The 27923-nt window shown below is 31.0% G+C and overlaps 3 protein-coding genes and 1 pseudogene across 3 annotated transcripts; 3 read left to right on the forward strand and 1 right to left on the reverse strand.

The window, feature by feature from the left end:
- Nucleotides 1-913: 913 nt before the first annotated feature.
- On the forward strand, nt 914-10545 carry LOC133306409 (serine carboxypeptidase-like 34). Its single transcript, XM_061506726.1, has 10 exons — nt 914-1202; nt 7658-7768; nt 8182-8277; nt 8363-8455; nt 8534-8622; nt 8741-9034; nt 9336-9472; nt 9686-9778; nt 9966-10071; nt 10393-10545. Exons 1-10 carry the CDS (start codon nt 914-916, stop codon nt 10543-10545), a joined length of 1461 nt encoding a protein of 486 aa, XP_061362710.1.
- Nucleotides 10546-18320: 7775 nt separating this feature from the next.
- On the forward strand, nt 18321-20102 carry LOC133306397 (NADH dehydrogenase [ubiquinone] 1 beta subcomplex subunit 2). Its single transcript, XM_061506716.1, has 4 exons — nt 18321-18535; nt 18629-18674; nt 18773-18835; nt 19892-20102. The coding sequence occupies exons 1-3, from the start codon at nt 18426-18428 to the stop codon at nt 18833-18835; spliced, it is 219 nt and encodes a 72-aa protein (XP_061362700.1). The 5' UTR covers nt 18321-18425; the 3' UTR covers nt 19892-20102.
- Nucleotides 20103-21263: 1161 nt separating this feature from the next.
- On the forward strand, nt 21264-21582 carry LOC133306412 (thioredoxin-like protein YLS8; annotated as a pseudogene).
- A 1066-nt stretch (nt 21583-22648) lies between these two features.
- On the reverse strand, nt 22649-26846 carry LOC133306391 (uncharacterized). The gene is made up of 10 exons (XM_061506703.1): nt 26621-26846; nt 26490-26551; nt 26128-26271; nt 25879-25989; nt 25533-25737; nt 25307-25365; nt 24694-24746; nt 24390-24612; nt 23310-23418; nt 22649-23178 (listed from the first exon to the last, which is right to left on the reverse strand). The coding sequence occupies exons 1-10, from the start codon at nt 26823-26825 to the stop codon at nt 22916-22918; spliced, it is 1434 nt and encodes a 477-aa protein (XP_061362687.1). The 5' UTR covers nt 26826-26846; the 3' UTR covers nt 22649-22915.
- Between the last annotated feature and the right edge of the window lie 1077 nt (nt 26847-27923).

Below are 27923 nucleotides of genomic sequence, written 5' to 3' on the forward strand. Positions count from 1 at the left end.
TAAGTCCTTTATAATTTGAATAAGACCCAATGAGTGCATCTTGGTTGACAATATCCATTGAGTAAGAGAGGGAAGTTAAGTTTGATTTCCACCAAATATATTTTTGGTGAAAGATAAAGAGTTTTTTTTTTTTTTTTTTTTGGTAAACAGATAAAGAGTTTTAATTGTGACTAAACCTCAACTTAAAATTAATCCATAAGAATTGGTATACCATAAAAATAAAAATAAAAATAAAAAATTTGTCTTTGAAGTTAGTAAGTAGTAACTATGAAGATTTCTATTTTTTTACTTTAAAGGGCATATGGTAATTTCAATGCACTAAAATTTAAGATTGAGCATATACATTCCTCATTATTTACCTTAAAGATAAATTCTATTTAAATAATTTTATTTTTAGTCCCATATATAGTTTATGGGTTCCATTTTTCTAATGTTGCTGAAAAAAATTATCTTCTATAAAAAAATAAATTATATACTACGGATAATACATAGTTGATAAAATTATTTGTTCTCTCTCCGCATGTCAGTCGAAAATGTCCGATAAGAGAAAAAAAATAATTTTAATATTATAACTATGTACTACTTGTAATACATAGTTTTTTTTTTACGGGAGAGATTTTCTTTCCCATCAATATAAGATAATGATTTCCGATAGTTTATACCACCTAAACTCTCAAAGCATGCTTCCAAAATGGGAAATGTCAATCGCTTTTGGGTTGTAATTAGAAATATTTTGTTTTAGAGGTAAAGCACCAGTAGCTATAATCCACATGTCTCGATTTTTTTTAAGCCTCTTCGTTATATAAACCAAAGCCCACGCCCGGTGTGGAAGTGTGCATAAAGAGAGACAAGAGAGTGTCTTGGTCCCTTATTAGAAGAGACCGAGGAAGTGAGAGAAAGAAAGAGATACCAAATGGCTTTGTTTTCAGTTATTTTCATTCTTCTTCTACATGTTGTGCTTCTTATCTCTTTGACCAATGAAGCTTTAGGTGTGTCACATAGTTACCACCTTAGCCAGGAGGTGCTAGCACAACAAGAAGCCGACAGAGTGCATGGACTCCCCGGCCAGCCTCCGGTGAAGTTCAATCAATATGCAGGTTATATCACTGTCAATGAAACTCATGGAAGAGCACTGTTCTATTGGTTCTTCGAGTCCACTGATAAACCAAAAGAAAAACCTCTTCTCCTATGGCTCAATGGAGGTATTTTACTAATTCCTTACCTATAGTCTGTAGAATATACATAGCACGACAATGAATATTATTTGACATTATATTGAAGACTACTTGTTACACATTATTATATACGTTCTTTTTTTCAATATTATCTTTATTATTGGGTGAAATCTCATGTTCATGACTCCATTAATAAAGGGTGAATTGAGTTATATATATACATTTTGGGTGAACAATATCATAGATAATTGAATCAATCTTTTAAGTTGTATGAATTCACACCAATCAATGAATGATTGAGACAATGTTGGTATATTCATATATATTATCACATTATTTAGACAAGGACTACTATATTACTTGTGCACTATATAAACTTATTTGATAACGGTAAAGAATCAATTCAACTCAAAAGCTTAAGTTGTTGGGTGAGGTTAAATTAATGGTTTTATATATATCTCAACACGTCCCATCACATGAGAGCCCACTGGACTTGAAGAGTGGACAATGCACAAGCCCAACTACCTGTGCGAAGAAAGAAATTTCACTAGAAAGAAAGTGGGGGCGGTGAGGATCGAACCTGGTACACCGAGACTCTGATATCATATAAAGAACCAATTCAACCCAAAAGCTTAAGCTGTTGGGTGAGGCTACATTAATGATTTTATATATCTCAATAATAACAAATTTCATTGAGCAAAAACAAATTCTGCTAAGAATTAATCCTTAAGCAAATCTGGGGCCTCTTCTGACCAATCTGGAGGAGTTTAGAAAGAGCTTAATTATTTATAGCTAAAGTATACGTAACATCATCATTATACTAAGCATATAAACATAAATGAATTTAGAATAATATCTTACATCAATTAATGAGTTTTTTTTGCATAGTCTGCTTAAATGACTTAGTTTACAAACTCTTACAAACTACATTAAGTATGATCAGTCATATTTCAATCAAGAGTGTATGACCGGTCATACTTAGTGTAATTTGTAAAAAAAAAATTGTAAACGGATCCTTCTCCATGTTTTACATGTAGGGTTCACATTTTACAAATTCATTAATTTAGCTTACCAATTAATGGAAATTAAAAAAAAATAATACTAACAGAAAAAGAAGTCAAAAGATTCAATATGAAGGTTGTAGTGACTAGTGATCATTTAGTTGCTTTAGGTCAACAAACACGAGAATAAAAATAATTATATGACAACAACTATGTACAAAAAAGATATAACAACAATTGAATATGGCCAAGCAAGCTTGCGGTTATTCTCTAGTCAGTGGCATCAATATGCTGCAAAAACAGCCATAAAGAAAATCGATTTAAGAAATAACTATTGCTGATAGGAACATAATTAGGCGAGAAAACTTTAAATGAGTTACGCCAGAATAAAAATGGACAATAAAACAAAAACTTTAACTGCTTTATAATACTTTTTTTTTCATATCTAGAAAATTATTAATATCTATATAAAAAAAAGTTATTATTATGATTGAAACCCATATATAGCACTTAAAAAAATTGTTTTTCTATTATGTACTATTATAAAATTAAAGATTTTTCTGGAACATTTTCCATCTATCTCATCCACTTTTGTTAAGCTCTGCAACTCTTCCCATACAAACCATAGAATTAAGGGTAATGTTTTTCTTATGTCATTGGAGAGAGCTTACCTCATGCTATAGATCCTTCGAAATTTGAGCCATCAATTTTTATTTTTTTTTCTTTTTGTTATAGTGTAGGACCCACTTGAAGATGTCTCTATAGGAGATAGTCTTGTCTCCAATGACATAAGAAAAATCAATCCCTAAAATTAAATATTTGATAGAAGTTCATATTTTGTTTTTATGATTATATAATACTTCTGCAGATATATATTTGTTTTCATCAAATATTTTGATATTTAATTTAAGGGATTTAGTGTGTGTCCTTTTAAACGATGTAAGTTGTATTCTTTTAGTTTTTTACTCTATATATTACTTATAGTACATAATTATAATATATAAAATTGCTTTTTTCACTTTTTACATTATGCTGATTTGATTGAGGAGAGAAAAAAAAACAATTTTACATATTATAACTATGTACTACCGATAATATATGGAGTAAAAAATTAAAAACAACACAAGTTACATCTTTTTAAAGGACAAATGATTTTCGCTTAAATAATTGTGGAATCTGGTATGTTCTATGAAATCACTTATTTTCTCCTATATATCCAGTCCTTGTAACGTGTCACTATGTTCCTACCCAAAAAACAAAAAAAAACATGTCATTATTAATTAAATAAACGAAAAATCAATATTACTTTGATCAATATGTCGTCAGTGGTGGGTTATATATTAAATAGGGTTGTCAATATGGGTTGACACGACACGAATTCGACACGACACGAATACATCAACACGAACACGACACGAATTTTCATTCGTGTCAAAATCTTCAACACTGACACGACACGAATTTTTTGCGGGTTGACACGACACGACACGAATAACACGCAAAATAAGGGACAAAACGGTAATTGACAAAAAAATTTAAAAAAATAGATCGAAAATAAATAAAAAATAAAAAAATAATAATAAAAATAATTAAAAAATAATAATTAAAAATAATACGGGTCGACACGAACACGAATTCATAAACACGAACACGTCACGAATTTTTTGCGTGTCATTTTTTCCAACACGAACACGACACGAATTTTTTTACGGGTCAACCCGAACACGAATTTTCGTGTCGTGTCGCGGGTTGACCCGCGTGTCAAAACCCATATTGACACCCCTAATATTAAATATATGTTTGCAATACAATTATACACTGAAGAATAAAAAATCATATTTAAGCTGACGTTAATCGCAAGAAGGAGAATGACTTCTTTTTGTTTTCTGTAAGATTGATGTTTACAATGATTAAGTGAACCACAGAATGTGTGGGTGTAACTTCCATATCATCATGAAGGTTGTTAAACCCCGCAATAATTTATTCTATGAAAGTTAAACTCTTGAGCTACTCCATGATGGAATCATTCAACAGATTCAACCAATTTTGAAACAATAAATCATTATTACTACAGCTTCTTTGACTTCCGCTTTTTAAATAAATATATCTTACTTTTCTTTTTACAATAATAATAACGTAGAAGTTGAATATTGTAACATTTTAGTGCAAAAGAGATATGGCACAAACAAAGAATGATTACTGACAGCCATCCAGCTAGAGAGGTACATAAATAAATCGAATTAACAACTGAACAAGAGAGATCCAGAGGATTGAAGATAACTTAATGAAATTAATAGGTACTACCTATATTAATTAATAACATATACCTACTTTTCTTTAACTTATAACTTAAGAACTTCATAGTTAGACGTACTTGAAATAATTTCGGAATAAGTGACCTCTAACTTTCTCAAAAATTATGTGAGTAAAGATAAAACACATTCAAAAATCTTGTATTGGTTGTAAGTACAGTCATTGATCCTGTAAATTATCGGATATTACAAATATAGTATGTAACTTTCTATGGGAACTACTCAAATTAGTTCGTTCATGTGAAAAAGTAGTTATGTGGTCATGTTATTTGATCACAACTACTCATTTAAAAATTATGCACTTTTCTCTCTCTTATCTTATCATCAATGAGTGGTTGTGATCAAATAACATCACCACATGACCATTTTTTCACATTAGAGTATCCACTCCCATGTAACTTTCTCTGGGAACTACTCAAATCAGTTCGCTCATGATCGCTCACCCAAAAATTTGAGTAAGTATCAATTATTTTTATGTTTCTCTAACAAATTTATATATAGCTTTTATCCTTCATAAACTCACTGTTACTTTTCAAAGTTAGTTATACATTACATCTATTGTTTTATTGCTTTCGTGATTAAGCAAAAATATCATAACAGAAATATGAGAGAAGAGATGTAGGCATGGTTATCAAAATCGCGAGTTAACTCATAAAATCGTACGATTTTACGAGTTTACTTTGTTTGGCGAGTTAAATCGGTAGTAAAATCGAAATTCTGAGTAAACTCGTTAAAATCGCGATTTTACTGTGCAAAATCGCAAACTCGTACGATTTGGGACGAGTTAGCGATTTATGGGCAGTGATGGCAAAAAAAAAAATTTGGACAAAAAATCGATTTGGCCCAACCCAGTTTACTCAATAGCTATTTTCTATCAAAAATAAACCCTAATCCCCATCGCGCGTTTGCAAGAGAAAGGGCAAACAATCATCTTCCTTCCCCACCATCGCACGACACTGCCAGAATGCCGTGGGAGATGACGACGAGGATGCTAACTTTGAGAATTTGATGAACTTTGTACTCTAAGCACTTAGTTTCTAAATTTTTTGTTATGAGTTTGTGTCTTTTTATTTATAATGTTAGTTGGATATTATTATATTTATTATATATTTTTAAAAATAAAAACTTACGATTCGTGGCGATTTTACGATTTTACTATCCCCTCACGATTTTACGTAAAATCGCGAGTTTGACAACCTTGGATGTAGGATATATTTTGTAAAAAAAATTTGTAAATTTTTCTATCTTCCAGTTTCTATTTCTATTTTTATTTTTTATTTTTTTGCGAAGGAAAGGGGGTTTGGGAGGGGGGAGGGGCACAACTTGGGTTTTTGTTTCGAAGGCAAAATAAAAAAATGAATTATGAAGAAAGAAGGAACATGAGGAACATCACAAATCACAACACATTAGAGCTTGACCAACCAAAATAATGATTTTGTTGGTCATCTCAATAAAGAGAAATGCTATATACAATACAAGACGAAATGCTCACAAATTATATGGCAATTAAAAAGACACATAATACAATAAATAGTGGTAGCTCAGTTGGTAGTAACTGAGCTGAGTAAGTGGAAAGAAAAAAGTCTCAGTCGATCCCCACATGTCATCTTTGGGAGAGATTTAAATAACTTTATTCCGAAGTCTCATAGCAGATTCAAAGAATCAATGCTTGTGAGAATATTTGAGAATGAGCACATCACATGTGCATAAGCAATCAACGGCCATTTCTTTAGGAGACGATTTGGTAAAAAATGATCAGTAACAAGGGTGTAAATAGGCTAGGCTGGGTAACATGGGTTGAACTTTGGTTTATATAGGCCATACTTGTATAAAATATTTTAGATCTTACCTGGTCTGTTAGCTTTGTGTAGGCCCGAATTATAAGTTTGGACGAATCTATATTTAAAAAAATAAAAATCTTGGCCTAGACCTATTAGTCGATTTAAGCCTATTAGGCATTCAATAACTAAAAGAATAATTAAAATAATATTACTTTATTATTCAAAATTATTAAAATAATAATTTTATTCATTTTATTTATAATAAATAAAATGATATCGTCCGACCTATAGGCTTATAGGCTCGACATGTAAAAGAAAAGCTATGGCTTATTTTCTACACATGCTTTTTTGAAAGCTCAAATCTATTCTATTTGATTTTATGTAATAAGTCAAATCTAACCTGGGCTGAGTTATAAATCCCTATTAGAGTGCCTGACGCATTCATATCTCTATTTAGGGGTGTAAATAGGCTAGGCCGGCCTAGCCTATATAGGTCAGACTTGGCCTATTACAAATAATTAAATAGAACAGGCCTAGACTTTTAAAAAATCTATTTAGAAAGCAGATCATAGGCTTTTTTATATAGGCTTTTTTATACATGTCGGGCCTATAAGTCTACAGGTCGGCCTATTCATATTATTTATTTTAAATAAAATGATTATTTTAATAATTTTGATTAATAAAATAATATTATTTTAGTTTTTTTTTTTAATTGTTGAATATTTAATAGGCTTAAACAAGCTAACAACCTAGTTTAAGGCTTTTATTTTTTAAATATAGGTCAAGTCAAACTTATAATTTGGGCCTACAGAGGCTAAAGGTCTGATTTGGCATAAGTTTTTTTACATAAACTTAGTATCTGTTTGGATCATCTCTTTTTTAAGCTAGAAGCTACTTATAAGTATAAGTTAGGCCAACAAACAGATTTTGGGAAAAGCTTTTATAATAAAAAGCTCTTTTTTTATAATGAAGAAAAAAGCTGAAAACTAAAAGTTCATCTTTGAATAATTTTACTGTCACATATTATGTATTGATTTGGTGCATTTGAAAATTTTTCTGCAACTATTGACTCAAAGTTATAATTCAAAGTCAGGACGCAATGCATGCTTCGTTTATTTCTTGGCTAACTTCCTTGGATTACAACTCTAAGCTTTTATGCATGTGAATGTACTACTTTAATGTGAAAAAATGGCCCATTTTTTTTTTTTGCCGTTCTTTATGCTTATGGTATTGATATCTAGTATATACTATGCATGTTTCCAATAGACAAATTAAGAAGTAAATAGCAAATTAGCTATAGCTTATACGAATCATTAACTGATTGTGACATAAATGTACATTATTGCAATTATTGAGAAAAAAAAATAAAAATTGCATGACTGTTTCAGGCCCTGGTTGTTCCTCAATTGGATATGGAGAAGCAGAGGAGTTAGGACCCTTCTTTCCACAGAACAGCAGCCAACCAAAGCTAAAGTTGAACCCTTATTCTTGGAATAAAGGTTGGTGAATTTAAATTTGTAATCAAAAACTTCCACTACATACCAAAACAAGGACCTTTAAATTTGACAAATGTGTTAATTCGAGATAAACTCGTAAATTGGTGACAATTGAAAAATATGAAGGTTTAAAGTTATTGGACAACTTCATCTTTTCTCCCCCACTTCTAATATTGTTCATTGCTCTTTGCTTACTCATATGTGATTAAAAGAATAAATTAATTTTATTTATGTGGTGAATTATGAAGTTATGACATTGTTACTTGATTAGATATAATTTATCAACATGGTACAGTTTTTAAAACTTTGCAATATTTTTTTATAATGGATATCTATATATGATCTTTTTTCATTTATTAAAAAAGAAAACTCTGCCTAAAGAAAGCAATAATCCTTAACCATTATGATTTCTACAGCTGTAAATCTTTTGTTTCTGGAATCCCCTGTTGGAGTGGGATTCTCCTACACCAACACCAGCAATGATATTAGTGAGCTTGGTGACACTGTTACTGGTAATGCTGCTATCATCTAAGGATTTATACATCTTTTTTTTCACTTAATCTGATTTATTGATGGGTATTGATTTTCCATGACCAGCTAGGGATTCATACACCTTTATCATCAAGTGGCTTAGTAGATTTCCACAATTCAGATCACAAGAGTTCTACATTGCTGGCGAAAGTTATGCAGGTATTTTTAAGTTCTAAAACACCATACATTTTCTTTGTGAAATATACATTGAGCTCATTTTTGTGTTTGACATTTCAGGACACTATGTTCCCCAGCTTTCTGAGCTCATTTTCGATAATAATCATAATCCTGCCAAAGAAGACTACATTAACTTCAAAGGGTTCATGGTGAATTTTTCTATCTCATCAAGCTCTATCTATGCATAATGAACTGATCAAATATAAAAGTCCGAAAGAAAAGAAGTGAAACCATTTTGAATTTGACACAATGACACTGCTTGTGCAGATTGGAAATGCACAAATGGATGATGAAACAGACCAAAAGGGTATGATAGATTATGCGTGGGATCATGGTGTGATATCTGATGGTTTATACCATGACATCAAAACCAAATGCAACTTCAGCCTTGCCAATCAAACAAAAGACTGCAGTAATGAACTCAATAAGTACTTCAAAGTGTATAATGTTATTGACATGTATAGCTTGTACACTCCCTTGTGTCTCAGCAACAGCAGCACCAGCAACAGAAGGGAAGCCCCTGTCATCGAAGGCGTATCCCCTCATTCTTTTTCCAAATTTGTGAGCTTTCCTCAACTTAACTGTGTTTCTCTCTCGAATTATTCATACACTAGTTAAGTAATGAATATTAAGAAAAAGATTTATAGTACATCATTTGAATAACTTTACAGACGGCAACAATCTGAGTGTAAATGATCCCACCTTATTTTTCTTCTGTTTATAAATTAAGCACTTCTATCTGTATATTATGCACAAAGTACAATATTATATCTAAATATGGTACTAATAACATCACTTAACTGCAAAACAAGTATGATTTACTACACTTTATAGAGCATGCTGTTATATTTGATTTTAACAGGATGGGTGGCATAAAAAACCAGCTGGATATGATCCTTGTGCATCAGATTACACTTATGTGTACCTAAATATGCCAGAAGTCCAAAAGGCACTGCATGCCAATGTTACCAATATTCCCTATCCATGGACTCACTGCAGGTTTTGGTCCACCTTACCTTTTTCTGTTTTTTCTTTTCTAAATATGATATTTATTTATCTGATCAATTAACTTCAGTACTTTGTTAACATTATATATTGGAAAAAATCATCAAATTAAACCTTAAACTGTACCATATATATTAATACATATCTGATAGGTTGAAAAATAATAAATAAAAACTGTATTGATGCTGTCCTTTTGTTTGTCCTTAGCAATAATATCTCATTTTGGAGTGATGCACCACAGTCCATGCTTCCTGTCATCAGAAAGCTTATTGCTGGTGGTATTCGCATATGGATTTACAGGTAAATTGCAACATATTTGTTAGTCCATTTTGAAAACCAAGAGTAACTAATAGTTTTTTTTTAATTATCTATTTCTAATAATCTGTTAAACCAATTGTAATATTGCTGAGTACAACTTATCCTACTAAGATTTTTTTGTATGAATAAATAGTACCAATCTTTATTTCTTGGTTTATTTGAATTATAGTGGGGATACCGATGGAAGAATTCCAGTGACTGCAACAAGATACACACTGAGAAAACTGGGGCTCAGCATTGTTCAAGATTGGACTACCTGGTATACCAGCCAGCAGGTAAACCATAGTGTATTTTGAGACTTTCCTTGGTTTTTCTTTTCCAAGGGAATTAAATTATGCTAAAGTATAACATACAACTTGCTCAAAATTTTAGTTTTCTTTAGGGCGTTTGGTAAAGGAGAAATTTTTTTTTATCCGGAAATCTCCATTTTCAAGAATATGATGGAAACATTCAGTTTACGACAATATCCGAAAATTAAAAATTTAGAAAAATTCAGTTTTTTGAAAATCTTAAAATTTTTGCTCTAGGCTAAATTGGTGTAACCCTGCTATTAAGTCAATTATAGTTTGAACTTAAGAATGAAGGGTGGATTACAGGTGGGAGGATGGACCGTTGTATACGATGGGCTAACTTATGTGACCATAAGAGGTGCTGGTCATCAGGTTCCTACTTTCGCTCCCAAGCAAGCTCTTCAGCTACTTCAACACTTTTTAGCCAATAAGACATTACCACCTCAGCCAATTCAATGAATTTTCTTTTAGTTTATCATTTTTATATATGTGTGTGTCTATTTCAAAGAACTTTCAATATTTCTTTCTTATCTTCATAGTTTTTTTTCTTTTTTTAATCACATGATGCAATGAAAGGGATTGTAAAATAGAAGCAATTATATCAATTGCAATTGAATACTCGTTTAACCTTCTTGTTCACGACAATGGCATGATTTAGATTCAAATTCAATAAAAAAAATTCATTAGTAAATGATTTATAATGAAATTTACGCACATTTGTGTTTTGTCATAATTTTGAAATGACAAAAAAAATTACTTACACTAAATTTTTATGTGAGAAGAAAAAATCATTTGAAATTATTATCAGATTAAGAAATTAGTAATAGTGAAGGTGAATTATATTCTCCTTGTACAAGAGTATCAATTCAATTTCGTTTTTGCTACAAGCGAATCAGTGGCGTAGCCACATTATATTCTTAAACTATATTTCAATAAATTTTATTTATTATATATAATTATATAAGTAATTATAACTGGACCCTAACTAAAATTGTAACAATGGCAATAAATGAAGATTTGGAGCTGTTTGCGTGTATGACCATATAACAGATTGTTTTTTTCTTAATTTCTTCTTCTTCTTTCATCTTTTTCCAATGAGGGTTTTCTTCTAACCTTTTTTTTATTCGTACTCAGCACCCGAAACCCAGCCATTCTGGAACAAGGTACGATATTTTGTTCATTTCTCAAGATTTTAGGAATACATGTTCTTGGAATATGCATTGGTAATTATATTGTCCGCTCAGGGAAAAAATGATTTATATTTTTGAACCTTGTAAAAGAGAAATTATTTGTCTTTGCTGACCATAATTGTTTATTGGGTGTTTTTAATATAGTGAAATTCATGCCTTTTTTTATTTACAACTTTTTTGTGTGTGGTTGTATTTATTAATTTTATTTCTTCTGAAAAATGGAGTGTTATTTTACATTTATCTTTTTTTTTTTTTAAAATTATTTCAATGTAGAGCTACAATTATTGATAATGGAATTGAATTGTTTCTTGTGTTATTTGTATTTGATTTCACAACAGGAATGAGAATTTTGACGATTAATCAGTGAAAACTGTTACAGAGAAAAGTCAATGAAGATATATGTATATATATGGAGTATGAAAATTTCTTGTACATATTCATTAACAACTTCTTTATTTTTTTTGTATTTTTAAAATTTTTAAAATATCTAAACACTGATTAAATAATTTATGTGGATCCAATGTCATTTAAATGATTTAAGACATTTATCTCTGATTGTTCCATGTTTCTTTTTATTTGTGAAGTTTGTTGTCTCTCTATGTTGATGTTCTTCACAAGTCACGACTAGGTATATAAATGGGTCAAGTTAGGTCAGACTATGGCTTTGATAGCCTATGCCTATGTAAAATATTTAGAGCCTATAACCTATTAAAGACTTGATTTATAGGTCTGTCCTGACCTATTATAAAAAATCCAATACGACCTCTAAAGACTACCAAGTTGCAAACTAAAGTTTATAGGCCAAAACCAAATTAAAATATAAAAGATAAAAAAAATTATTCTCAAAGATCACATGAAATAAATTTTCATTAACATCACATAAAATAATATTCATAAAGGTTACATGAAAATGTTTATAAAAATCTCATGAAAATTTCATATATGTATATATACATATAATTTGTACTTTCTTTACTAATTTAATTTTGTATTATATTTTAAATTTTAAATAAATATTTATTATTTGTTAAAATAACATCAATCCTATTACTTTAAAAAATTTAAATAATTTTTTTTCCTAATAGATTTGTATAATTACAAAAATATTTTGATAATGTGATATGTTAAATTTTTTGGCCCGGCTAAAATTAAATCTTGACCCCTCTGCATCCATAAAATTCAGGATGTTACCTTGTTATTTGAAGCAAGTATAAACTAATTCACAACTCGCAAGAGTAAAATAAGGCTAGATTCAATGGGTATAGCTCAATTGGCAATATAAGTTGATCAGGTTATCCCATCATTTTTGGTGAGGGAAAGGAATTTTAATTGTTACTAAGTTTCAACTTTCGGATTTGTCTCGTAGTCAGCTTGAGATTCATCCCATAACCAATTCAAAGAATTAAAGTTTATGAAGATACACAAACAAAAAGGCTAAAGTCAGGGTTGTAATCAAACAATCAAGTAACCAACACTTCACATGAGCATTTCTTTCGTGGTCTGGGAGCACGGTACTCCCGGCAAAAAAGGGAAAATAAAAGGGGATTGAGAGGAAAATATAAAAAAAGATAAGGGTTTAAGAGTTATTCTTTTTGCCAGAAAAAGAACGTGAGTACCAAAAAATTTGATAGTCCCGGACCATTTTAAAAATTTCCAAATTAAAGGAAAAAAGAAAATACATCGAATTTTGTGTAAGAAAAATAGTTCTGAAACTCAACAATCAATTGATACTGCCTTCATCTGCAATCATCAGAATGCTCCCAAAAAAAGGTTTAATATCAAGTTCTCATACATAAAAAAATTTAAACAATAATAATAAACAGGCAATGGTGAATTCGTTATTTTATTTTATTTTGAAAAAAAAATCTAAAATACATTCATATCTGACCTTTATAATAAGGTTAGAATTTTGTCTTTGAATGGGAATTAAACATTTTAGTTCTAAATATGTTTAAGGAATTATATCTCATTCTTATTCCCAATTGATATGACAAGAAAAATGATTAATGCAATTGTATAAATGATTGTTTACATAATTTTAACAAATAATTGATTCAGTTTGATGAATAGTTAATTTGAACAAGGGTAAAGAATTTCTCCGATCAATGGAGATAAGTTATTTCCGGTGAGCATAAAACAACATCGTTTTGTGACGAAAATTAAGATATTTTTATAATTATAATATATTGTAAGATTATATTCGTCTTTATCATTATAATTTTTTAATCTTATAACCCAAAATCACGTCGTTTTAAGTTCACTGGAGATAACTTTATTTACCGGAGAAATACTTTTTCCTTTAAACAATATGTCCTAATTATTTGTTGTATTTCTTAAAATTCAAATACTGTCTCCGGGTAATAAATCTTGATCCGGACCCATTTCATACAGAATTGTTAATTTAAACAATATTCCCTAATAATTTGTTGTATTTCTTAAAATTAAAATATCAGAAAAATATTTCTGCAGTTACTACAGATGAGTTATCTGCATTTACTCCCAAAAAGACGTCGTTTTGGGGATTGAAAGATTAAAAAATCATAATTATAAAGACTATAATAACCTGAAATAAATTAAAATTACAAAAATACCATGATTTTTGCCCCAAAACGACGTCATATTAGATTTACTGAAGATAATTTATATGCAGCTGCAAAAAAAAATAAACCCTTAAAATATTGTCTCCGCATGATAAATCTTGATCAGGACTCAATTTCCATATTAGATATTGGATCCAATCCATGAATGACCCAAGACGCCAAACAATGAAGACTTAAAAAGTAAGAAAACATATTCATCTCGTACAGTTACGAACTCTCCAAAGCTCCTTCACAACTAATAATTAAAAAACATACACGTGATTCAGCCATGCCTAAAAGACATAACCCACAAATAAATATCTCACATAAGAAATAGATTGCAAAAGGCACCACAGTCCACCAATGAGATCAAATGTCACCATAGTAAGGCGTCATAAGAAGAATGTCCAACCACTAACTATATAATGAACATTTTAGATATGAGCATCTTACCCATCCTAAGTTAAGCTTATTGATCACTTGAGTGTCAGAGTGTCTTGCAGGCACCCGCCAAGACAAACAAAGCTACCCAACACCAACTCAGACATCCCGCAAAAGTATCATATGACGACATCCATCCTGAAGCATATCCACTCAGATTATTATTGGACCAAACTCAATCGTGTGTGATCCAGCTCAGTATCTCCTAGACGGATCAAATCCAAATTAAAATGCCACTACTAAGAGCATGTTTGAATCCTCTCTTTTTTAAGCTAGAACTACTTATAAGCTAAAGTTAAAAAAAAAAAATTAATAAAAAGAAGGTAAAAGTTGTTTGGTGATTACATAAAAAATTTAGTTTAAAAGCATATATTTCAAGAAAATTCTCTCTCTATCTCTATAGCTTTTCATTTAAAAAAAAAAAACACATAATTCAAGAAAAGCTTATAAGAACTTTTAGCTTTTTTCTTCATTGTAAAAAAAAGAACTGTTCATTATAAAAGCTTTTCTCAAAACCTGTTTGGCCTAACTTCTGCTTATAAATAACTTCTAACTTAAAAAAAAAATCCAAAAAAATTGATGTCCATTTTCAATTCTTTATTAGTCCAAAATTTAAAATCTTTAATTCCAAGTAAAGAAGTAGAAAACGCGTTTAAATTTGCTGTTAAAAAATTTACTTAATTAAATTGAATAAGTACATCTAAATAAAGTCATCAGCATGTTTGAATTTGCTCAACTTTTTAGTCAAAAATATTTATTTTTAAGCTCTATTAATAAAATTTTGATTATTTATTTCAAACATAAAATAAATAAATCCAAATGCACATTTAAGTTTTATACAAAAGATTATGTAAATCTGGTACAAATGCATATACAAATAGAAATTTGAGTTGTATTTGTTGGACAAGTGGCCTCAAACTCAAGAGGGGGGATGAATTGAGTTTTAAAATTATTTTCACAAAATGTCTCACTTTCCTTTTTGAAAACTGAGTTTCTTGAGTTCAAATAATTTACTACACGTAGAGACTAAATAATAGCAAATAACTCAAGTAAATAATTGACAAGATATGAAATTAAATATGCTCAAATGGTCTAACAATGCTTATGCAAATATAAAGTTTAGAGGTATTGCAAACGAGATCTATCCTGATTCGATCACCACCGCTGTGACCTACGTCCAGACTGAAGCCGCTTTGTCAACTTTCACTATTTGGTTGAGCTTCAAGGGTGCTCAACAAACCACTACAATATTCTCCAAGATTTCGGTCAGACTAACATTTTTCCTTCACTTACACAAGGGTTCACTCCCCTCTCAATTCAAGAAGTAAGATTGAGGTGATTAAGAATGACTAAGTACTCTCAAAGTACAGATTACACAAATTGAAGTACTAATAGGTGTATAGCTTTAAAACAAAGATGAGTTCAAGTGTATGCAATGATTAAAGTAAGTAATCAATGAGCAATAATTGGCTAGAATGAGTAATAAAGGTTCAATAATTGATCTATGGTCGTCCATTGTTCATTACTGTTGATGTGGGTATTTATATTGACACCTCATTTGAAAACTAGTCGTTTATAGCCGTTGTGATCCGTACATATCCAGATATTTATCGAGCTCATATCCGGATATTGATATCCGGATATTCTCAGTCCAATATCAGGATATTTCATGGCAGCACTCTTTTTGCACGAATTTTGAGTTTCTTTTCTTTTAAAATGGTTTCTATGACTTGTAATGCATGTAATTGGTTATGAAAACTATCTAGAAATGTTTATATCATGTAGGTACCTTTTCCAAACCAATATTGGACATATCAAACCATTTATTTTGACATTTCTTTAAAGATGCATTCTTTTTAAAACAAATGAGCGATTTAAGATCATGAATAAGTGTGATTGCACTGTGCAAGGCTGCTTACGTGCTTAAGTTATTTCAAAGACCTTTAGATGCATTTTTGACTTATTAGATCAAGGTTTTTTTAAACACCTTATGATTAGGTAACTATATGTGTGACTTGAGCTCATGCAATGCTAAAGTCCGTACACCTTTACATATTTTTCTAAGTCCTATATGAATATACCAGTGAGATCTTGGACTTGGCTTGATGCTTGAGACTTGATGCCTGAATTGCATGCTTTCACATTTGCTTGAGTTTCGTTTGGATGTTGTTTCGTCCTTAAGCATTCCTCTTTGAGTTTGTTTGTTATCATCAAAACTATGTTGACGTGGAATCATCAAGTGTATTAACTTTGAGTACGTGACAACCACATCATCACTTTGATTCTTCGGTATTATATATTATTTTATTTGTTTTGGAAATATTCCAATCGGTTCATTGATTCGCAACTAATCCGATTCGGGACGGATCCAGTATTATATATTATTGATTCTTTAGGGTACATATTTCTTCTAGTGCCCGTTTGGATTAAAAAAAAAATTATCTTCTATTCTTGAGAAACAAAAAAAAACATATTTTTTCATAAAAACTGTTAAAAAAATTTAGTTTTTAATGAAGAAAATTATATGAAAGTATTTTTTTATAAATAATTCCCGAAAGTATCTTTTAGCTTTTTGCTTATTTTAAAAAACACACATGCTACTTATGTGATCATTTTTTCCTGTCCAATGCAAGCCATAAATTTATCAGGTTCAAGCTGTTAAAAATATTTTTTTACTATATTATATTCTGAAAAAATCTAAAAATATTTATTTATATATATAAATATTTGACACATAAAAATTGATATATTTAATGAAAAAATTATTGATAAATTATTATATAACATAATTTTTTATTTTAAAAATAATTATTTTCCATTATATTTTGAAAATTTATCTTTTTTTTAATTTTGTAAAGTAATATTTATGTTTGTATGAAGTTTTCTTCATAATAAAGAATTTATAATTTAATGTCATTTATGGTAATTGTAATTTAAATTACAATTTTTATAAATTATTTTACTAAATAGAGTTTTCAAATAGCTTTTAGGCTTGAAAAATTATACAATTATCAAATAATTTTAACTTTATTTTTTAATAATCCTTGCTCCAATTTAAAGTTAACAAAATTATAACCTCTCCCCTATTATATTTAATTGTGAATTATAAAATATGACAATTTTTTTATATATCAATTTTAATTAAATAAAATAAGTTGTTAAATGCTAATTATTAGTTATTAGATATTAGAAATTGAAGCTTAAAAAATAATCATTTTATTTTAAATAAACTCTTTATTTGTTGAGGTGGTAAGGGTTTTAGTCTAGTCATCTTGATTTTAAATTAAAGAAGTAAAATAAAATAAAATTATCATTAAATAATTTCGTATTATTTTTATAAGTACTTTATAACATTCTAATTAAAAAATTAAAAATAACTTGTACACGCCGCCGTGTCCCGTGTGTGGTAGGTAGGGGTGCTAAACGAACCAGGGTTTCTTGGCTCGGCTCGTGAAGGCCTGAGCTTATATGTCTAAAATTAGTTGTTGGTATCAAGCTTGAACTTGTATAAAAGCTCGTTTAATAAAAAGGCCTCAGTCTCCAATTCAAAAGCTCGGTCTTAGAGCTTCTTAGGCTAGCCTAGTATATTATTTTATTTTATTTTATATTTTTTATACTATTTGTAATAGCTCTCACTTTCTCCTCAATTCATTTCACTCCATTTTATCAGTTAAATAAACTTTTTGAATGATTTTGTTCTATATTATACTGTTTGGATATACATTGAATTTATGAATATTTATAGAATTACTAGTGTTGTTGATTGTATATTCTGTTTGGATAATTTTGTTGTCTTATTTTTTTTTAATAGGCTAACAGGCTAAATCAGACTTTTATTTTTTCGTAAACAAGTCAGGCCAGAGGCCGATAATTATATTTATAACAGTTAACAGGCTGATAAATTTAAACACAGACTTAGCTTTTGAGATTAAAGCTCGGCTCGGCTCATTAAGACCCTAGTGGTAGGCTTTTGAGAACGAAGGGTAAAGAGGGTATTTTAAATAAATTATCCCCAAGTGAATATGGAGGGCGAGATCTGGTGTGGCTAAAGGCGAGGGAGGGTTTACTTTACTACACCGTGTGTGTGTGTGTCTTTCTGATTTTCAGTTTCAGTGTGATCTCTCGAGAGATGGGTGGAGGACATGGACATGGCGAAGGCACAACCTACAGAGGCGTAACCATTCATCACCCAAAGCGCTGGCACACTGTCACCGGCAAGGGCCTGTGCGCTGTCATGTGGTTCGATTCCATTTCTAACTTCTACACCCTAATTTCATCCATTTTACTATTTTTCTATTTTGTAATTTTATTATTATTTTATTTTTTTTACAGGTTTTGGATAATGTACAGAGCAAAGAAAGATGGTCCTGTAGTATTGGTAAGTGGTAACACTCTGAAATCAAACTTAATTTTGTTTCGCTTTTTTTTTTTATGATAAAATTATTTCGTTTTTTTTTTTTTTTTGCTTTGTTCTAGGGATGGAGGCACCCATGGGAGGGTCATGATGGTGATCATGGTCATGGCAAGGCCGTTGATTAGGTACATTCTTTCATGATGATGATGATTATTTTTCTTTCTAGTTATAGGTCATTGATTGTTATTTATACATTGCTGCTATTAAGCACGCCAAAGGGTGTATTTTCATTTAGTTGATTCACTCCTTATCTTCATTGATAGTGTTATTGGAGGCTTGATTTCATAGAATGTGCTTTCTTTCTTTCTTTCTTTCTTATGTTTCGATATTGATATGTCTGCATTCTACGCCTAATAATATGAAGCCGGTGACATTTCAAATTTGGGTTATTATATATGGCAGAGTTCTACAAGATGACCCCCAACCCTCTTCTGTTGGATTTGATTTAGATTAGACTATTGATAGAACTCACACAAGTATTAACACTTGCTCATCCTAGTCGTTAGTACTTTGAAAATTAGGATTCATTGACAATGCGTACTGGGCATATCATGTAATTGTTTATTTATTAGTTCCTATTTTGTTCCCAAAAATTGGTTTTGTTATTTATATATGATTTATCATCAGTACATCATAATAAACTTCTAATTGAGACAAACTTTTGAAATCAATGTCCAAAAAAAAGGGCAGCTCGGTGCTTAAAGCTCCAGCTATGTACAGGATCCAGGGAAGGGTCTATAGTAGGCGGCCTTACATTTGCAAGAGGCTAATTACATGAATTGAATATGTCACCTCCAGGTCACATGGTGACAACACCAATTGTTGTGCCAAAAAAAAAAAACTGCTTTTCAAATCTCAGTTGAAATAAAGATCGTTCACTTTCTTTCATTTTCATATGGTGTACCTTTTGATGAAACAAGGACATTTAAGTTTTATTCCCGGTCACCCTATTTTCACTTTTAATGAAGAGTGGTTGTTAATTCATTCCTATTTAGTGAAGGACATATGCTAAATGTAATATACAATTTAGTCTTTGACAACATTTGCAGAAATAGGGATTCAGACTTAGAAACTTGTATAAAGACAGAAATTCCTATAGATAAAAAAAAAATTAGGGAGAAAACTTGTTCAGATAAGGATTTGCATAATGATGGGTAACATATGTATTGATTTCTTGGCAGGCATCAGCTCCAAGAACAGGAACAACAAAACTTGAAGAGTCTGGTCTGAAGCTGTCGTTGTGCTGTTAATTGAAATGTTTACCTTGTTTCATTCAATAAATTGGCTGTAAAAGAAGAGATTTCCTTTTTCATGATTTCATGAACATTGGCTATGTTTTAGCACCTTATACGTAACTTGGAAGATAGTTATGGTTATGGTTGTTTGGATAAATTATACAGCTCTTGTCTATGAGAAATTTATGGTAGTAGACCCAATGTGTGTGTGTCAGCTATGACAGTGGTGTGTCTGGAAGTTACCAATACAATGTTGTGGATTTGACTCTTCTAAAGTGAAGAATGCACTTTAAAGAGGAAAGTGCATAATAACCGGCTGAAATTGTATTAAAATATAGGTTTTAATATTTTTTTCAGTGAATAAAGATAAGTTATCTACATTCACTCTCAAAATGATGTCGTTTTGGGTTGAAAAATTAAAAAAGTATAATGACAAAGACTATTATAACCCTGAAATAAATTATAATTACAAAAATACTTTAATTTTTACCTTAAAATGATGTCATTTTGAACTCAATATAGATGATTTGTCTATATTGAGTGCCGAAAACGAACCCTAAAATATATATACATTATAACAAACGATGTCATTGTTAAAATCTATTTTCTTGATTTTCTTATCGATGCTTCTAACTTTTTCTTCTTAAGTGAACCCCTCAATTTAGAGGTGTCAAATCGCAATGTCATAGTGCATTTTGTTTATTTGTAAGAACTTCATGTTGTGTGCTTATTCAGATCATATCTACGAATGGAGGAAGTCATTTGCAAGTGTATAAAAGAGTGTAAAAATCAAGGAGCCATATTGAATTGGAGGAAACAAACAGGAGGATTCATCTATTTGGTTTAGTACATCTATTTGCACAATTAACGATATCTTTATTTGTATTTAAAAAAAAAAAACTTAAACAGGTCCCTACTTGATAATTATCATTAAATTGTGCTAAATTATAAGAACTTATTTGAAAATTCGAATTATAAAGACATAGTGTATAAACCCTTATAATTCATTTAAATTTTTTAAATAAGTCTACGTCAATCAATAAAAGTTAATAAAATTTTATTTAAATTATTTAAAAGCATAAAAATCTCATTAAAAATTTTAAACTATAAAAATATAATGAAATTACTTGACTTTATAACTATAAAAGCATAAAATTATGTCATTTAAAAAGAGAGATAGACACTTTCAAATTTGCTGATCGGAGCCTTTTATCTCAAATCAGGTAGACAAGACACAAAACTTACCTTTTCATCTACCGTGTACTTTTTTTATTTTATTTATTTATCTAATTATCTGATTAATTTGGCTTTAAATCAGATGGATGAAGTACTGGCATAGGTTGCTGAGACCATAAAAAAAATTTCAGTGATTTACCTTGTGGACATCACTGAGGTGCCCGATTTCAACACCATGTATGAGTTGTAATTGTATGACCCATGCACCGTTATGTTGTTCTTTAGGAACAAGCATATTATGATTGACCTTGGCACTGGAAACAACAATAAGATTGATTAATTGGGCTCTCAAGGACAAGCAAGAGTTCATCGATATTGTTGAAACTGTCTTCCGAGGTGCGAGGAAAGGACGTGGTCTTGTCATTTCTCCCAAAGATTACTCCACCAAATACCGCTACTGAATATTTTTGTTTGACAACTGATGATAACCATTGTAACATGAAATACTCTGTTTATTATTAGCTCAGTAATTAGTCAACTTGCGAGCATTATCCCAAATACTTGTTTCTTCCTATTTAAGATAGTGGGAAGGTGCTCAATTTCTTTGTTTCACTATGCAGGTTTACTCCGATAACTGTCCAATTTGCATTATCGTACTTGATTCTGAAATCATTACTGGTATCTATGCGGGTTTATTTCCGTAATTTCAGACGAGCAATGTTCTATACACAAAGGTTTCTCAAACAATATACAGAACTTGTTACGCGTGGCTATAAAAACTAAAACTATTACTTTTTATTCTATACCAGAATTATCAGCCTCGAATGATTGGGTCTGAGGTTTCTGTATATCACAAGTCTTTTAACATCCAATATAATCAACGTTTATGGAATGAACGTAAGATTACATAAACTAGGGGTTCTATATAGTAACCCACCAGTGCTCTTTAATTTTGCATGTCAAAGCCCTCAACTTTATTTGAAGCAAGCTTTAAGAATACAGAGATTTGCATGAAAAATAGAAGATTGTCCATCCTATGGCGTTCAAGTGAACTTTTTTAGGGAAATGTGACTTACACATAATATTTCTCTTATATGATTCATATAACATCAACAATTAATTCCATTATCTCTTCCATTATCTTTTTTTCCCTCAATCAATAATATACTCACTTACGGGAGTTTTGTGTTTTGCCATTGTGTACAATATATATATATATATATATATATATATATATAATCATTGGAGAAAATATCAAAGGAGAGAGGAAGAGAGGTAATCAGTTCCAAGACTAGAGGATTTATAAGTCTCAATAAGAGCATACAATGGTGCTTACCGGTTACCAATAGGACATTGCTATAAAAATCTAAGTCTAAAGCTTACGAGTAAAAATCGAATTTAAACCTAAAAGTGAAATTCTCGGAAGGAAAAAAAAAAAAAAAAAAAAACTTGAGGTAAGCAAGGCAGCTAATTTACATTACAGCCACTCTAAGAAAATACATTTTCTAATCTATTTTATTCACCCTTTCCAAGCAAATGAAGCGAGCATTATTAAAATTATTACAAGATCGTTACATCTTGAAACTCTTTAAAATAAAAAGCAAACCAAGAACTATTAAACTATCATTTCAAAAATATATAAATAAATATAAATGAAGAAAAAACTGTAGGAATTAGAAGTGCCAACCATTGATTGAGGACATTGTATGTCACATGCACCAAAACATCAACTATGGCTTGGGGGAAGTTAAGCTGGCATACTAACTGCTTCTGACATTTTAATTTGATTAGGCTTTACTGAAAAGGAACTGGAACACCATGCTTCTTGTTCACTATAGCCATTGCTTTGTATCGGGTTCCCATACCAATTGGAACACCTTCATCAGGTCCTTCCCAAAAGGGAGCTTCTCCATCACCTACAAGACGCCAGTATCCTGTCCTCAAAGATTCAGCTTGTTCGTCCGTGCAGTTTTGAACAAGTGCTTCAACACGAAAATTTATTCCAAGGGAACCAAGAAATTGAGATTGAGTAATTGGCCCATGGACAGACACTTCTCCTGCATAAATATTAAATCAGTTGGAAACTAATCTTTAGTTTTTGACAAAATATGTATGCTTTTGATGTCTAATTCTAATCATTATACCATGATTAAGTTTGTGTTACAACTATTAGCATGTGGAAAAATACCTGAAGCTTCCTCAGCAGAATGTCTAATGGAAGCAAAATCAACATATGCACTGAGATCAGCAGATCCAGGATCATCCAGAAGGTTGACGAACTTGTGTTTCCGAATTGCCTGCGTAAATTCATAAACCATTAACAAAAAGCTTTGGGAGGAAAGACAATCTGACTATAATGTATGAACCACCACATCAAATTAAAAGATTTACTCCAACATTGGATTGTGCATGGTACTGTAACCAACAAAAGAATCCACAACAATAACCAATAAAAAGAAAGGTTCATTGACTACCAACCCCAACTAGTTTAGGATAAAGGTGGTGTTCATGTTGATGACAATTATTTATAGCAACACATCTAATGGTTCCCCATGGCACAGGACAATAGATTCCAGTGGCAGCATTGGTTAGAAATTCACAAAGCTAAGACAGCAGTAAAAAAATATAGAAACTAAGGATGCTTTTCTCCAGATTCTATTCCCAACCCTTGATGCTTATCAATTTAAATTACAAACTTAACGTGTTATGCTTATATTAATATTTCCATCGTAGTATAATACAAGACAATTAGGATACAAGATATTACACTTGGGAGACAGAACACAGTAAAATCTAGAAAGTAATATGTTACGATTCGATTAAACAAGGTGTAGGAAAGAAGTAGATGTAGGAGAATATAGCCAAGTGCTGAGTCAGCAAGAAGTTTGTTAATAGAGAAGGTTCCCGAAGCTGGTAAACTATATTCTGTTAGAGGTTTAAAGTGGAGGGAAGTTTGTTACTTAAATAGAGGAATAGGAATGAATTCTGAGCATTTTGGAAAATTAGGTTGGGCCTTGGGCTGGGAGAGCTCTGAGTCTCTTGAATACTCAGAAATTATCTTTTCGTTTTCTCTTTTATTTTTCCCACCATTATTTCAGTTTCTGTCATATAGATTGTAGGGTCAATATCATGTACTGGAATGGGCTGAGTTATTATTGATTCAGCTTCAATCAATACAATTTCTATTTCATATTCCTTGAAAACTTTGTCCATTGTATTTGGGTTGTAACATAATACTTTCAAGAATAAAAAGGGAAAGATGCTAGACCTGGAGACTGTCCGAGATTACTCCATCCAAGCCATAGTCAATGATTAGAGCTCCACCACCATCAGAACTTATTCTTTCAACAATGGTCTGAGTCAAATCCATGGCTTCGGGGCAAACTTCAATTTGATTAAGTTGTGAGATTTCCTCAGTTACAGCCCACTTGCACCGCTTCAATAGATACAGAGTTGCAGGTGTAGGCTGTGGAGATAGAACAAAACGAAACCTATCCAATTTATGTAAGAAGTATGACTACACTAAACCTAGCAGAAATACAATTTCAAGTAGATTACATTACAATACTTACGATGAATCTTCTGCCACATCAACCATTTTCTCACACCAGCCGCGAGATGCTTTCTGTGTATACATTTCACAGTAACGTGATGCCAATAGCAATATAGAAAATGTTGGAATACAAAGCGAAGTTGGATTTCTATTTTTATTTTATTTTTTCAATAATTATAAAAGGTATGAGTATGACATAGCTGTCTTACTCTACTGGATATTAAGGAACTAAAACAGATTTTTTGCCAAGCCCAAGCTCTTTGAAGCAGGAAGTTACAGGAAATTTATAATCACTTAGACACAAGGTGAAGCAACAATTCGGGCTCAAAGCATTCAACATCTCTTACATTTTATTCAGCCCCTTGAAGGCCAACCAATACGATGGACAGGTTTAGCACAACGTATAGATAAACTAACTAAAATGGAGACAACAGGCAAAACTATATATAAATTACCACAAAGGAAAAAAAAAATGAAAAAAGGATGAAAGAATGCTGAAGGACAGATAGCCAAGACACTATGGAAGACACATTGAAAGCAAACTTGCAGAATTTCAAATTTCTTAGTTAATTGTGCAGCTTGATAGATGTCATTAGTTTCAATTCATCTTAATAGCACAAGCATTCAATCACCTGAAATTGATGGACTGGTAGGGCATCAAAGAACTCATGCGCAATGATAATTGTTGGCACTACAGCACAACAAAAGAAGAATTTGGTCAGAGCTCAAACGAAAATAGCACAAGAAGATATTTTATGTTGACTCTTAACAAAAAAACTAACTTAGATTTTCATATAACAAGTTACACTCCATGTATTATGTCCAAAAGCTTATTTTTATCGGGAAAGGGATACATACATCCTGAAGGAACCTGCTCCAGTGTAGCATGCCATGACACAGGAGTGCCAACCAAAGAGCTTATAGTTCTTTTATCAGCATCTTGAGCTGTGTTCTCTTCATCAATGCATTTCAATTTCTGGTGCTGAAGCTTCTGTAGTACTGGACTACACTCCACCAGGTGTACATGCAAAGACTCAATGAAGTTCTTAAATTTTGAAGCACCCTATAAAAACTTTAAAAAATCAGTTTAATCATAAAAACGATATGTTGACTTTTTAATGTTTGATTGACAACGTAAACAAAAGGTCCAAACATTTAAATAGAATCTCCAGTACAAATGCATATCAAAATTGTGGTTTCATACACGAAGAAGATCAGCCATAAGAGTTCCTCGTCCTGGGCCCAGCTCAATGAGATTTAGTCTTTGTGGTTGACCCATTTGCTCCCAAAGACACATCACCCAAACACCAACCATCTAAGTTCACATAAACAAGACATTAGAATCCTTCTGTCATTGACATGCTTCATGAATGATTGCAAACACAGTCCAATTCTAGTTGATGCCCCCAGTAGACATAAGGTTACTGAAAGTTTAGTGTATAATTCACCTCACCTCACCAAACATCTGGCTTACTTCAGGAGATGTGACAAAATCACCTTGTGCTCCAAAAACATCTCGATTGATGTAGTACCCAGCTTTAGGATTTGTCAAAACTTCTGACATGTACTCACCTACTGATATAGGGCCTCCACGAAACTGAGAATTCAGCAGTAACAAGTAACAATTCGCAAGCAAAAAATAAAATTTGTGAGACCCAAAGTAAGATAGTGAGGTTTAATAGCACAAGGGGGGGAAAAAACAAATTTTTATCATGTAAAAATTAAATTAGGGAGTATTGGATATAAAGGTTACACATTTTCACAGACTAAAATCCAATCCAAACAAGTAAAGGAAGAAAAATGGAGAGAAAGAACCTTGATGATCCCTTTGAGGTGCTTGACGAGCTCAGAATCGGAATTTGGGAGGTGAGAATGGTCTGCGAGAAGGAACAAAAAAGAGAATGAGGAAAAGAAGCGAAGAAAGAAAGGAAATTTGAAGAAAATACCAGGTGGGTTGTAAAGGCCAGAGCGGTCGATGGAGATTGCAGTGCCCTCGTCCACGGAAGGTGTGTCAGGTGAAGAAGAAGAAGAAGAAGAAGAAGAAGAAGAAGAAGAAGAGACCCTCGAGCAATAGCATGGTGCAGCTGCCAAGTATGCATTGGCTACGGAACGATGAAATGTGGAAGATTGGTGAAGCAGTTTTCTAAGCATTTTGCTGCTGCCACTACTACATACACTCTTCCCTCTTTCAAGGAAAGATGACAAACAAACACAACTTTAAGGAAACTCGGTCTATGCAACTTTTTCATATTATATTTGGGTAATATTTTTCTTATATTACGTAGCAAAAGTATTATTTTCTACACTTACATTTTTTCAAATGGGTTCCACAAAAATTTTTCTCTTTCATCTCTAAATCTTTTTTCTCTTCTATTTATTATTTGAGTAGGAGATAGTACTTTTTTTATGCAACATAAGAAAAGTATTACCCATTGTATTTATACCTTAATTTTCTCATGGTGTTTTTAATTTAATTTTTATTTTATGTGATAAACAAAATTAAATGTATTAAGGTATTATGAGAAATGTTTAATAACCAATCGTGCATAAAAGGAGACGAGAAAGGTTAAAAAATAGATAAGTAGCCGAAAAAATGCAACAATTTTTTTCACTTTCTTTTAGATAAAGGTTTGGCATTTTAAAGAATATAATTTTACGTGATTTTAAGTGAAATGATCATATTTTAGTACATATTTGATTATTTTTAAAATTCTCTTTCCTCCATCGAGAGAGAAAAGAGAGTATTGCTGAGGAGAGTGAATTTAAAAAATAACCAAATATATACTTAAATACGACCGTTTCACTTAAAATAACATCAAATTATATCTTTTAATATGACAAACACTTTTTTCTCTATTTTTAATCATTTTATAAAAGACGTGTTTTACCATCTAATATATTTTTAGGAAAAAGTATTTATCTTTTTAAAAGACATAATCATGTGTCTTTTTGAGTAAAATACATTGTTTCACTATAATATTTAACTAATTAAAAAAGGAAAAAATATTTGTTATTTTAAAAGACATAATTTTATGCTATTTTAAGTGAAACGATCATGTTTTGATACATATTCATTAATTTTTCATATCTTCTCTCCTCCACGGTATTTTTTTTCTCTCTCTTTCTAATTTTTGTGGAGGTGAGAGAATATAAAATGTCAACAAATATATACTAAAATACAGTTGTTTCATTTAAAATGACACAAAATTATATTTTTTAAAATAATAAATATTTTTTCCATTAAAAAAA

The sequence above is a fragment of the Gastrolobium bilobum genome, unplaced genomic scaffold (assembly GCF_033153095.1).
Source record: "Gastrolobium bilobum isolate Gb01-03AN ecotype WA unplaced genomic scaffold, APGP_CSIRO_Gbil_v1 utg10835, whole genome shotgun sequence".
Classification (NCBI taxonomy): Eukaryota; Viridiplantae; Streptophyta; class Magnoliopsida; order Fabales; family Fabaceae; genus Gastrolobium; species Gastrolobium bilobum.

Bases quoted from the DNA above. Each gene is read 5' to 3' on its own strand.
- LOC133306409 (XM_061506726.1), top strand. From the start codon at position 914: ATGGCTTTGTTTTCAGTTATTTTCATTCTTCTTCTACATGTTGTGCTT. The intron at 8,623-8,740 runs GTGAATTTTTCT...CTGCTTGTGCAG, and splicing joins TTAACTTCAAAGGGTTCATG to ATTGGAAATGCACAAATGGA. The intron at 10,072-10,392 runs GTAAACCATAGT...GGTGGATTACAG, and splicing joins CCTGGTATACCAGCCAGCAG to GTGGGAGGATGGACCGTTGT.
- LOC133306397 (XM_061506716.1), top strand. From the start codon at position 18,426: ATGGGTGGAGGACATGGACATGGCGAAGGCACAACCTACAGAGGCGTA. The intron at 18,536-18,628 runs GTTCGATTCCAT...TTTTTTTTACAG, and splicing joins GGCCTGTGCGCTGTCATGTG to GTTTTGGATAATGTACAGAG. The intron at 18,675-18,772 runs GTAAGTGGTAAC...GCTTTGTTCTAG, and splicing joins AAGATGGTCCTGTAGTATTG to GGATGGAGGCACCCATGGGA.
- LOC133306391 (XM_061506703.1), bottom strand. From the start codon at position 26,825: ATGCTTAGAAAACTGCTTCACCAATCTTCCACATTTCATCGTTCCGTA. The intron at 25,366-25,532 runs GTATGTATCCCT...GTTGTGCTGTAG, and splicing joins GGAGCAGGTTCCTTCAGGAT to TGCCAACAATTATCATTGCG. The intron at 23,179-23,309 runs GTATTTTTCCAC...ATATTTATGCAG, and splicing joins TTCTGCTGAGGAAGCTTCAG to GAGAAGTGTCTGTCCATGGG.